This window comes from Camelina sativa, chromosome 8 (assembly GCF_000633955.1).
Source record: "Camelina sativa cultivar DH55 chromosome 8, Cs, whole genome shotgun sequence".
Lineage (NCBI taxonomy): Eukaryota > Viridiplantae > Streptophyta > Magnoliopsida > Brassicales > Brassicaceae > Camelina > Camelina sativa.
The window spans coordinates 1,368,855-1,381,077 of NC_025692.1; the positions used below are offsets into that span (position 1 = coordinate 1,368,855).

The 12,223-nt window shown below is 36.5% G+C and overlaps 3 protein-coding genes and 1 pseudogene across 3 annotated transcripts in view; 1 reads left to right on the forward strand and 3 right to left on the reverse strand.

The window, feature by feature from the left end:
• The window catches only part of LOC104705512 (DDT domain-containing protein PTM-like), a 10,992-nt gene extending 5,739 nt beyond the window's left edge, over window positions 1-5,253 (forward strand). The window contains exons 4-9 of the mRNA XM_010421529.2: window positions 844-1,132; window positions 1,254-1,378; window positions 1,667-2,130; window positions 2,304-2,332; window positions 3,899-4,543; window positions 4,637-5,253. Coding sequence (XP_010419831.1) covers window positions 844-1,132; window positions 1,254-1,378; window positions 1,667-2,130; window positions 2,304-2,332; window positions 3,899-4,543; window positions 4,637-4,776 — 1,692 coding nt within the window. The 3' untranslated portion in view covers window positions 4,777-5,253. The remainder of the gene's footprint in view (window positions 1-843; window positions 1,133-1,253; window positions 1,379-1,666; window positions 2,131-2,303; window positions 2,333-3,898; window positions 4,544-4,636) is intronic.
• Window positions 5,482-7,556, reverse strand: LOC104705513 (THUMP domain-containing protein 1 homolog). Its single transcript, XM_010421530.2, has 7 exons — window positions 7,434-7,556; window positions 7,223-7,342; window positions 6,453-6,899; window positions 6,193-6,332; window positions 5,979-6,099; window positions 5,755-5,895; window positions 5,482-5,674 (listed from the first exon to the last, which is right to left on the reverse strand). The coding sequence occupies exons 1-7, from the start codon at window positions 7,485-7,487 to the stop codon at window positions 5,594-5,596; spliced, it is 1,104 nt and encodes a 367-aa protein (XP_010419832.1). The 5' UTR covers window positions 7,488-7,556; the 3' UTR covers window positions 5,482-5,593.
• LOC104709103 lies at window positions 8,091-10,389 on the reverse strand (annotated as a pseudogene).
• LOC104709104 (O-acyltransferase WSD1-like) overlaps window positions 11,990-12,223 on the reverse strand; it is a 2,717-nt gene continuing 2,483 nt past the window's right edge. Inside the window, exon 6 of the mRNA XM_019228636.1 lies at window positions 11,990-12,145. Within this exon, the coding sequence (XP_019084181.1) occupies window positions 11,990-12,145 (156 nt within the window). The remainder of the gene's footprint in view (window positions 12,146-12,223) is intronic.

Consider the following 12,223-nt stretch of genomic DNA (forward strand, 5'->3'; position numbering starts at 1 on the left):
GATATGAGATCTGATGAAGAAATAGCTTCTACCCAGGTGAAGACTATTTTGATGAAAACCACAAAATTTCAATGGCGAAACATCCAAAGCCTCTACCTAGATGCGTGGAAAGAAAAATGTGGATGGTGTCATTCCTGCAAAAGTTCTTCTGAGGTTGCTGGTAGTGAGACAAATTGTTTGTTTAATTTGAGTCTCGGGGCTTTACGGGGTCTTTCGGAAAGTGAAGTAGCTAACATTGAATACATTGAGAAGAACAGTCATCTTTTGGCCATCATATACCAGATACTTTCCATGGAAAGTCGATTGCAGGGACTTTTGGGTGGTCCATGGTTGAATCCTCAGCACTCCATCATTTGGCGTGAACACATTCTGAAGGCATCAAATATCTCAAGCTTGAAACATCTATTGGTTGAAGTAAGTTTTTTAACAAGTTTCTTCCTCCCACAGCATTCACTTTGCATTGGCATATAGGATTGTTTCTGAGATAAACCATTGTATTGACAAAAGCTCAAATATCTGAACAACCACACTAACTTGCCCATGTGAAGCTGTAATATCCTAATTTCTTCATCATGATCCTCTTCTGTGTAGAACTTTAGTTTTGGTGTGTTCTTCCTACTTGAAAAGCTTGCAATAATCAATCTCTGTTTACCTTTTTATATCTTGGGCAGGAATGTTGAATATTTTGTTACTTCTCCACTTTCTTACGACTTAACTATCTTCAAAACCTTTTTAGTATGAACTCTTGAGCACCTGATTTTTGTGTAATGCATTAGTGCTAAGTTAGGGGTGCATCAGTTTTCGTTTCCTAATGGAAGATTTTGTTAATTACTCTTTGCACAGTTAGAGGCAAATTTGCATCATCGTGTACTTTCACTTGAGTGGCTACACCATGTCGACGCTGGTGTAGTAATGGGCTCAGCTATACATATTCTTATTGCTTCAACACGATCATGGTCAAAGACTGCTGTTGGTAAAAGAAGGGGGTCATTGTTGGAGTCTGGGGTTAACCCTACTGCGAAGAAAAATGGTGGATTGACCATGTGTTGGTGGAGAGGTGGGCAAATTTCTCGGCGGTTATTCAACTGGAAGGTTTTGCCTCGCTCTTTAATCTCTAAGGCTGCTAGACAAGGTTTGCATTTTCTCTTTTGTTCTTACTTTCGCGTTTGTTCTTCTACCATCTTTAACAAATATTTTGTTCCTGTGACTTCTATTTAGTTGTTTTCATTCTCCATGCACTCTATACTGTGCAGGTGGAAGTATGACTATTCCAGGAGTATTTTATCCTGAGAATTCAGAGTCCGCTAAGAGAAGCCGACGTGTTGCGTGGGAAGCAGCTGTTGAGTCATCTACAACTTCAGAGCAGCTAGGTTTGCAGGTATTACAAACTTGGTCAAACTGAATGTAATTCTTCTCTTGCAGTTTCCGAGGGTATATACACGTCGTGATGCGAATTTCTGTTTCCATTTTATCTACGCATGAATGTTATTGGTGTCAAATCCATTAATGTTTTGAGTTTGTCAATCTACCATATGTATTTACTGTCACTTGGATTGTTACTGACTTTTGCAGTTTTTGTACCTTGAATATGTGTCTTGTACCACTGCTTTCTTTAAATATGTCTGCTTGTGGGATTCTTCTTCGGCTAACAATTTTGTGATTACAGGTAAGGATACTCCAATCTTACATAAAGTGGGATGATATTGAAAATAGTCATCTTCTTCCTACATTGGACAAAGATTCCAGAAAATCTGCCAGGCTATTCAAAAAAGCGATTGTCCGTAGGAAGTGCACAGAGGAAGAAAATGTGAAATATCTCCTTGACTTTGGTAAGAGGAGAAATATTCCGGATGTTGTATCGAAGAATGGTTGCATGGTTGAAGAATCCTCGAGTGGAAGAAAAAAGTTCTGGCTGAATGAATCACATGTGCCTTTACATCTTGTGAAAGGATTTGAAGAGAAAAAAGCTGTACGGAAAACTAGCAAGCCAGGAGGCTCTTTCAGACACTCTAAGATAGACAAAGTACAGAAAAGGTCCTCAGAGGGAAAAGGATTCTCATACCTCTTTGAAAGGGCAGAAAGATCTGAATCCTCTTTGTGCGAGCAATGTAAGAAAGATGTGTCTTTGAGGTATGTACCTATCAGTCTATCACATCCTATCGTGAGTAACCTTTATTGTCAATTGACTCTGTTAGGAACCTAGTAGCATGACGTACAGAACAAATCTTTTCGTTTTCTTTGTGGTTGTTGAGTAATGATCTTTTTTAACTGTTTTTATGGTATCTGTTTTTCTTTGATGACAGTGAAGCTGCAAGCTGCCATATCTGCAAAAGTGAGTTCCTTTTTTTGTTATTTTTGTTAAAGANAGGGTATATACACGTCGTGATGCGAATTTCTGTTTCCATTTTATCTACGCATGAATGTTATTGGTGTCAAATCCATTAATGTTTTGAGTTTGTCAATCTACCATATGTATTTACTGTCACTTGGATTGTTACTGACTTTTGCAGTTTTTGTACCTTGAATATGTGTCTTGTACCACTGCTTTCTTTAAATATGTCTGCTTGTGGGATTCTTCTTCGGCTAACAATTTTGTGATTACAGGTAAGGATACTCCAATCTTACATAAAGTGGGATGATATTGAAAATAGTCATCTTCTTCCTACATTGGACAAAGATTCCAGAAAATCTGCCAGGCTATTCAAAAAAGCGATTGTCCGTAGGAAGTGCACAGAGGAAGAAAATGTGAAATATCTCCTTGACTTTGGTAAGAGGAGAAATATTCCGGATGTTGTATCGAAGAATGGTTGCATGGTTGAAGAATCCTCGAGTGGAAGAAAAAAGTTCTGGCTGAATGAATCACATGTGCCTTTACATCTTGTGAAAGGATTTGAAGAGAAAAAAGCTGTACGGAAAACTAGCAAGCCAGGAGGCTCTTTCAGACACTCTAAGATAGACAAAGTACAGAAAAGGTCCTCAGAGGGAAAAGGATTCTCATACCTCTTTGAAAGGGCAGAAAGATCTGAATCCTCTTTGTGCGAGCAATGTAAGAAAGATGTGTCTTTGAGGTATGTACCTATCAGTCTATCACATCCTATCGTGAGTAACCTTTATTGTCAATTGACTCTGTTAGGAACCTAGTAGCATGACGTACAGAACAAATCTTTTCGTTTTCTTTGTGGTTGTTGAGTAATGATCTTTTTTAACTGTTTTTATGGTATCTGTTTTTCTTTGATGACAGTGAAGCTGCAAGCTGCCATATCTGCAAAAGTGAGTTCCTTTTTTTGTTATTTTTGTTAAAGATTTTTTTTTCTGCAAAACCTATGCTTGTGTAGGTAATCTGATAAGAACCTAGCCCATATTTAGCACAAACCAAACTCCCACAAGACATAGGTGGAAGGAACTATTAGTCTAAAACCCGACCTGCCTGATCTAACCTGGAAGAAATTTCGGTCTAGGATAGCTTATGTCACCGGTTCAGTGACTCTTTAATTTATTTATTAAAATTTGAAAAAACTATTATAAATTTCATAACTGATTGAAACATCCACCTGGGAGAACAATAATAAGGATATTTTCTATCATTTTCTTGAATTGAAAATAATTATATAAGTGTTTCTTCAGTTTTTATGCACAAGATGGCAAGAAAAAAATTAAAACATTTTCGACGTATTGACCTGTGGTACAGACGGTTAACCCAAGGGAAATCCAGTTTACTAGTAAATGTGACCCCCTTTAGAGTTTAGACAATGAAAGTTTACTCTAGTAACTTGAGAGTGAGGGTGCCCTTAGAATTGTAAGCACTAGTTAGATTCATTCCTATTGAAGAGGAAACTCCCTAACATGATCGTTCATAGAAACTAGTTTTGTATTGATTTTTTTTTTGATCAAATTTCAGGAGTATTTCACAAAAAGCATATCAGGAGGGCAGAGAAGGTGGGCATGTATATCTGTCTTCCATGCAAAAGTGAAGTGCTAGCAAAAGAACAACCCATCGTACGAAAAAGAGGGCGCCCCCCAGGGAGTTTCCGAAAAAAAATTGGAGTTCAGACACAAAAGCGTAAAAAGGTCATCATACCTGCTCGCAAATCACCTCGGCTAAAGAAGACTAAGACCTCAACGGCAGAGAGAATTGCCATAAGGTTAAAGAATCATAAAAAGGTTGTTGCAAGCAAACCATTGCGACGTTCTGGCAGGCAATCGAAGCATGTTATTCGGCTGCAGGATGAAAGTAAAGTTCCTGGAGTGAGTAAGAAACGGAAACTTGAAACCAAAAGAGGCAGAGGGAGACCGAAGAAAGTGAAACAAGAGATCTCCATCAGAAAGGAGAGAACAAAAAGGTGCTTGAGCTATTGGTTGAATGGGCTCCTGTTGTCCAGAAAGGCTGGTGATGAACGTGTCAATAAGTTCCGGAGAGATAGATATCATATTCCCTCGGAGAACTCTGACTCTAATCATTATCAACCTAAGTGTCACTTATGTGGCTCGATTGAATCTGAATCTGAATCTGGATTAACTTTCATTGCTTGCGAAACCTGTGGAGGTAATTCATTTTCTTATATTCTTTTGGTTCACATTGCAAGAGTTGGTTTCTTTTCGTTGCTTTAGCTTTTTTTTTTTTTTTTAATGTCTGTAGAATGGTACCACGGAGATGCTTATGGGCTTAACGAGATGAATTCAAGTATGGTGATTGGATTCCGTTGTCATCTCTGTCGCAAACAGTCTTCTCCCATCTGTCCACAGATGAGATCTACTACATCCCCTGTTGAATCCTAAGCTGTGAATTTGGTTAACAATGATATAATATTCTTAGGCTCTGGGGTTCAACGGAAGAATCAGACAGGGTAAGGTGTAAATTTCGAGATGTCTATACAATTATGGGTGAAGAGTACGAGTAGAGAGAATCAAGGAGAAGTAGAAACAGAGGAGGGTACATTTTGGTGGAAGCATGAAGTTAGTTTGGCTTGTTGGGACTGGTAACATGGATGAGTAGGTACTTAAGTAAGTGGTTGACTTAGACTTAGAGTGAACAAAGGGGGATTTAAGAACCAGAGTTGATTTATAACCTGATTTAATTTTTCATTTCAATATCGAGGGAGTCAGTAAACAAGTGAAGGTATGTAAAGAATATGTAGAATCCATTTTCTATCAAAATCCATTGGTAGTGGTGTTGTTAGCTCGTATTAACGTACAATGGTGGATCCAAAATGCTCTGCATGCTGGTTCTTCTCTTAGTTTGTTCGACTTAGCTTATCTTGATTTTCTTCGTAAAGTGGATTTGCTAATGTTTCTTTTTATATAGGGAAAAGGTAAACGAATCAAATCTATTTCCTCAGCCTGTAATTTTCTTTGATTGAAGGGCCATTCAACAAAATCAAATTCAAATCTATGTGATCGCATTGCACCAACATGTTTTATGCTCAACGATGGAACAAACTTCATTAAAGAAACAACTTTATTGATCAAAATAAGTAGGATCTAAAGAGCAACTTCAACCATTTTAATAAGTTAAGCCAGGAACTCTATAAAGCACAAAGCATCTTTAGTCTTAAGAAACAGAAAATAGATAAAGATCAAAGAAGAGGAGATTGCGTCAGTTGGTCGACGTGAGCTGTCTGAGGTTGTACTTTCCTAGCTCCTTATACTTCTCTACCACTCCAATTAAGCACACTGTCTGTAAATTGCAACACAAAACCCAATTTGAGTAACCAACCAATCTGATGATGCAAAACATAAAATTCTCTCTTTGTTTACCTTAACAATTTCCACCACGATTGACATCTCTGGATTGCTCAAATCAACTTTGTGAGGGGCAGGAATCGATTTGGCGATAGTGTTTATTATCTTCATCCTATCAAGCCCCGTGTTTGCACGTGCTCCATACAACACAGCAAACTGCAGGAATGGTAAAAGAGAGGTTAAACATTTCGTAGTCTCGAAAAAAGGGTAAGCGAAATTGATCCTTATAGTATTATTACTTTCCGGGGGTTACTGGTCTCAACGGGGAAATACTGTTCTACAAGAGGCTTGATGGCTCTTGAAATTTCTTCCTCTGAAGGGTAACACGATACTTCAATTGGTAGAAGTCTTAGGATGAACCTAAGCAACACAAGCTATATTAACAAAAACCTGATAACGACATAATAGTAACAGAAATCTTGGTATCATGGAGTTTTGTAAGTAAGATCAAACCTTGACATATGTTTCTTTGTTGCAGCAGCAGAAGTCATTGCATGCTGTGCAATATCTTTGGGACTTGGGTCACCATCTCTCCTTTTCATTTGGATGAATACCAGACCGTTGCAACCTGGATCTAACTTCATAAACCGTCTCTGTTGAAAAAGGATAACAACAGTAGTCTTATATGATCCGCAGAGAAATTAAAACATAGACTTGAACAATTATGTCATGAGAGCTCCTGTCATTTACCCATAGATAATAACTTAGCTTACCTTACTCTTGTCTCCGAGTTCTTTTAGTTCAGCTTCAATCAACTTATCAATAGACTTCTCAGCATTTTCGTTTACTTTAGCCAATGGATTTGCTTCTTCCAAACATGCTTTCTTTCTTGGAGGTTCATCTACACCGTTCTTCTCTTTCTCTTCATCTTCTTTGTCTTTTTCAGTCTCAGTTTCTACCAATTGTTTGACTTCACATGATCCTTCACTCGCTAATTCTTTCTCATTCACTTGATTATCACCGTCTTCAGTAACTTCTTTCTTCTCCTCATCCCCTTTGTTTTCCTCTTCCTCTTTATCATTATTACCCTCAGCTTCCTCTTCATCCTCATCCTCATCCTCATCCTCGCTATATGAAAACGTAACCTTCTTGTTAATTGGGTTATCAAACAAACCAGGTTTTACTTTCGTGTCAGTCCCATTCATTAGCTCTTCGAAAAACTGTAAAAACAAAGAGATTAACATTTAAGAAACACTTCAAAGACTATAAGAGCTACTCAAACTTGACAAAAGCTCTTGAGAAATCTAACATTGGCATAGAAGATTCTCTAGGTCATAAAAGCTAACAGAGTAAGAATATTACTGGAAAACCTAGAAACACAACTCGACCACACGAATCAAAAGGGCTAAGTTAACTTGGTGAAGATGATCCAAAACGTGGACAAGGAATCAATTAACGAAAGTAGCAGAGACACTAAGCAAAATCTGAAAACTAGTTGGGAGATGAAATCAAATTAAAAAGATAAAAAAGAGAGAAACTTTACGGAATCAATGACGTTAATAGCTTCCTGAGAAGCTTGGTATTCGCGTCCGCCATCGCAAGAGATGAAAAAACCTTGCACACCTGGCTTCAAAGGATAAGCTCCCTTCTTCTTCACTGGTCTCTGCAGCAACAAACAGATCAGACGAAGAAAATTAAACACAAAAGATGATTAGCAGCAGTTTCAAAGATATACAATATTGTGTGAGGATTACGTTTTGAGGGCGATAATGCTGTTTTCTCTTCTTGCTCTGGTCACCGGTAGCCATCGTCGGAGAGAGAGCGACAGAAGAGAAGAGAAGAGAAGAGAAGAGAGGAGATATTTTTACGGAGGTGAATGCAAAGTAAACACACAGTGACGACAAGAAAAATTAGTAGGTCATGGCGACATGGGCCGGATGGGCTTAAGTCATGGCCCATTAATTAAAAGCCTCGTTTACTTTGTGAAATACCTAAACTAGTACATCTTTCACATTTTGTTGTATGATATATTTTTAAACATAATATTTCATTCTCTAAAGTTTTTAAGATGTAAATTATTGGAAGGTCTGATAAGAGCTGTACATGTGAATCATTCAAAACTTGGTGTACATGTACACATCTCATTTGGTAAAAAAAATATCTCATTTGATACCAAAGTTAGAGATCGAAACTAAAGAGTTAGGAGATCATCATATCGTAGCAATGGTCTTTTCAAAAGTCAGAATAGATATGAACTTTTCGTAAATATTTGACACTTTTTCGTAAGTATTATTATTATTACCACTACTAGCTTGGACCGACCTTACATTTTTCCTGACTCGAATATATAAATATATAGGTAGTAGGTACTACTAAAACATTGAAAGTTTCTAAAATTCATAACATTATTATCAAACAAAAGTATTAGTTTTAAGGGAGTAGCTAGGACTTTTAATAGGCCTCATGCGATTTAGAGTAACCCTCTTTTCCGGAGAGCATCTTTCATTGCTTTCAGCCAACAAGATTGTCATTTTCTCTGCATAACTTGTGTAATGTATCAACAATGCCTAAAAACAAAAACAAAACATGTTAATTAAAAAGAACAGCTTAGGTACCAAATTAGGCAACAAAACGAAACGACGTACATGTGAGTGTCCGTAAGCGCTTGGAGCAATGTAAGCGATAGGATGGCCATGGAAACTGATTTCTTCCACAGGGCCCATAACGTTTGAGACACATGTCGTTGTGTTAATCACGGGTTGATTGAATACTGCTGCTGCTGCCTATAATGACCAGAGCACATACTGTGTCTGTGTTATATATGTTCTGTTCTGTCCATAATTATGCAAACATATCTCAATTTCTTTACCTTGGCTCCTAACACTTTTACGCCGATTTTGATCATAAAATACATTAGAACTGCGTGACAAGAGTGCTTCTTTCGAGCCATCATAGCTTGGGATTTTTTTAGATAAACTAATGGATCGGTTTGTACACCGATGAATAACGGTAAAAAAATAAAGCTGAAGTAGTTTCCCCATCTGCATTTTGAATCCTTGACCATCATTTCTTCCAAAGGCTGTATACAAAGAAACAATATGTATAAATATATATATTTTTTTTTGACAATAAATATTGTTTCATCTGTTGACAATCAATTAGTATATATCAAGTTGGAGGGTATATATGTCACTAACCTTGAATCCGATGTCTGACCTTAGGTTTACTGTACAAGCTGCACGTAAACGTATTCCATTTGGAAGATTGTTCGGATATGAAGTCAATGCCCCACCCTCCTCGTTCTTCTTGTCTTGTTCTTCAAGAACAAGATACGTGTGAAACTCTCTTATGGTTAGGATATTAACTATTGTAAGTTAGTCATTAGAACACATAATAATAATACATCATATATATTGAATTTTATGTTTACCGTATTGTCTGTTCAAATAGCTAGAAAAAGCGGCTTGTGTAATTCCGAATAGAACATCGTTAATAGTCTAGCAGCACGCACAAGAGAAAGCAACGATCCATTAATTTAAATAAAGTAAGGGAACACCTCAAGTGAGTTATGAACATAAATCACAACGTACCATGTTCATAGCATTCTTGATAAGTTTAATGTCATCTAAAGAGATAATTCGGTGATAAAATCTCTTTGGGTGGCTCCTGACATCGGCACCAGCTTTTAGAGGTGTTTTTGTATCCTTCAAAAACAGTATAGTCGCAAAAAGCAGCATCATATCCACAATAATGTCATTGTAGAACCAATGGTGAATATCGATCTTAAGAACAAGCCTGTCTTCTTAATGCTATGCAACCCCTCGCCTTGCCGTTTCACGGGAGGAATAGCAGTAGACAAAATGTCTGGATTTGATGTTATATGGGTACATGCGAGCACGAGGGAACATCGGGACATTCCGTCTCCCAGTGAATGGTGAGATCGTATTACACCGAGTGCTTCAGCATATGTGGTTTTGACGTTAAGGATGTGAATATCCCACAAAGGTCTTGATCTATCAAGAGGAATCATCGTGAGATGTGATGTATAATCGTTGACGAAGCTTTCTCCATCTTCACCTATCTCTTTTGGATCTATGTGTGGTACGATTACATGATCTTCTACATTGACTTCGGTCTCAATCCATTTTGCACCGTTTTCAGACTATCAAGACAAGATAGATGGAGACCAAACACTGTCAAATCCCAAAGTGGGAGTTACCCAAATTTTATATATCTATAAATACACGACGTCGAGTCGTTTGACTCAAAACTATATAGAGATTAGGCATGTAAATTAAGTATCAAACATGTAATTCATTATTCTTTCTAAATTCAATTTATTATATATAGTATTAAAGAGTGGATTTTATAAAAGTAATATTCTAAATTAGGTCATGTTCGAAAGCATTAGTGATTGAAAATAGCTATATATATATGATGATAAGAAAGTGTGGCATGCATATTGTAAAAATGTAGTTTGCTGGAGAAACGAGGATGCTTGTAGACATTTTGCTTCAAAGCATCAAGAAGAACGTCGGGATTAATTTTGGTTTTTGAAACCAAAGTTGATGATGGAACATAAGTCTACGTCCGGCGATTGGAATACACGCGCCATCGGACTGAGCGGCTCCTCCTCGTTCTTCATTCTCCCTTTCCTCTTTAGTCTTTTTGATGCATGTTTATTCTCTTTCCAATGCTATTTATAAAGTGTTTTTTTTATATATTTATAAGTGTGGCCAATAGACGAATGATTTTTCCCCTTATACTCGAGTATGAAATTGTAATTGTTCCTTGTTTTTCACCTTCTTTTTTTTTGGCATGGAGCATATTCTAGGTTTTCTAATCACTGTAAAATCTAAACTTCCATTATATGATACTTTAACTCTCTAGCAAAAAGAAAAAAAAATGAACGATTTACTGAAAATAGGCAATGTACCAACATTAACGCCTAATAAAACAAGAAACAATTTATAAAAAAGGCGTACATGTGAGCGTCAGTAGTAGCCCTGGACATATTATCCGAACTCGAAATAAACCCCGAGGTAATCCAAATTAAATGTAAAAATGCATTTAGGGGGATCGAACCTAGTACCTTAAACATTTAAGGGTGTATATTAAAACATTTTACCATCTTAGTTTCTTTGTGCTAATGTAAAATATTAAATATTTATTTATATACATGTGTTCTGAAATTTATAAAATGATAAAAAATAAAAATAATTTTTTTTTTTGTTCATGATTTTTTTGAGTTCGGGTATACCCGAATCCGATCCGAAAATACAAAAAAGCCGAACGGGTTCTATATACCTAAACCCGAAAACCCGAAAACCTGAACCCGAATGCCGAAGGATAGTCAGTATAAGGCTGGAGCAATGGAAGGGATAAGATCTTTTTCATCCTAGAAAATCTAACTTGATTTTTTGTTTATTGTTTAAAACAGACCAGAATTTATTTCGACATGCCTCTTAGCTCCTCGAAAAACTAAAATGAAGAGATTTTTACGTTTTTGAAACACTCCAAAAATTAATAAGAGAAATAATATGATTAGGAAATCCCAAACTTTTACAAGAAATCAATTTATGGAAGAAGCAGTGACACTAACCAAAATCTGAAGAAGTAGTAGGGAGATGAATTAATCAAAGTTAGGGTGGTAGTACAAACTAAACTCTAAATAAGGAGAGGGATCCATATGCCGATTTATGAACTCTAAGCAAGGACCCGCCATAGTTGTTAGTTTGTATTGATATTAGATAGTACTCGATCTACATAAAAGACATCGAAATCAATGTATTATATTTCGTGTGATCATGGATCGGGTGCTGATTAAAAGGAACAAAAAGAAGAAACTTAAAACTTATTGCAGTGACTTGAGTTGGTAACTCACAATTCACAAGTTTGAAAAACACGTTTTTTAGCTATTAGCTTTTTTATAAACAATATGTACGTATTACGTGTGTATAAAGCCAAGTGTTGATATAGATATAATAACGAATTAACACACAAATCATTAGACTCTATGTGATAGCCGAGTCGTTTCTTAACTAAGACTACGAAATGAGACTTCTAAAAATCTCAAAATAATTGACATTTCGTAATTAAGTACAATATTTGTCAACAGCTAGTAACGACAGTGACATATTTCTGAGCCCAATACTATACAAACATTCAAAGCTTCTAAAACATGACAAATTTAGACCATGACAAAACTATAATGGGCTTTATGTGTCTCATATGCCTTAGAGTAACCCTCTTTCACAGAGATCAACTTTAGTCTCTTTCAGTGATTCTAATGTACGTATCTCATGCGCCCTTAGAGTAACCCTCTTTCATGGAGAGCAGCTTTCATCTCTTTCAGTGATTCTTCCATATCATCGCAAATCATGTGAGGGTCCGGTATGACGGTAGGATCAAACGCCATGGAGATTATCATTTTATCCGCATAACTCATGAGATGTACCAACAATGCCTATCAAACACAAAATCACTACTTAAAAAAAAAAAAAAAAAAAAAAAAAAAAAAAAAAAAAAAAAAAAAAAAAAAAAA

Bases quoted from the DNA above. Each gene is read 5' to 3' on its own strand.
- LOC104705513 (XM_010421530.2), bottom strand. From the start codon at position 7,487: ATGGCTACCGGTGACCAGAGCAAGAAGAGAAAACAGCATTATCGCCCT. The intron at 6,333-6,452 runs GTAAGCTAAGTT...CTTTTTCAACAG, and splicing joins AACTCGGAGACAAGAGTAAG to AGACGGTTTATGAAGTTAGA. The intron at 6,100-6,192 runs GTTTGATCTTAC...TGTGTTGCTTAG, and splicing joins ACAAAGAAACATATGTCAAG to GTTCATCCTAAGACTTCTAC.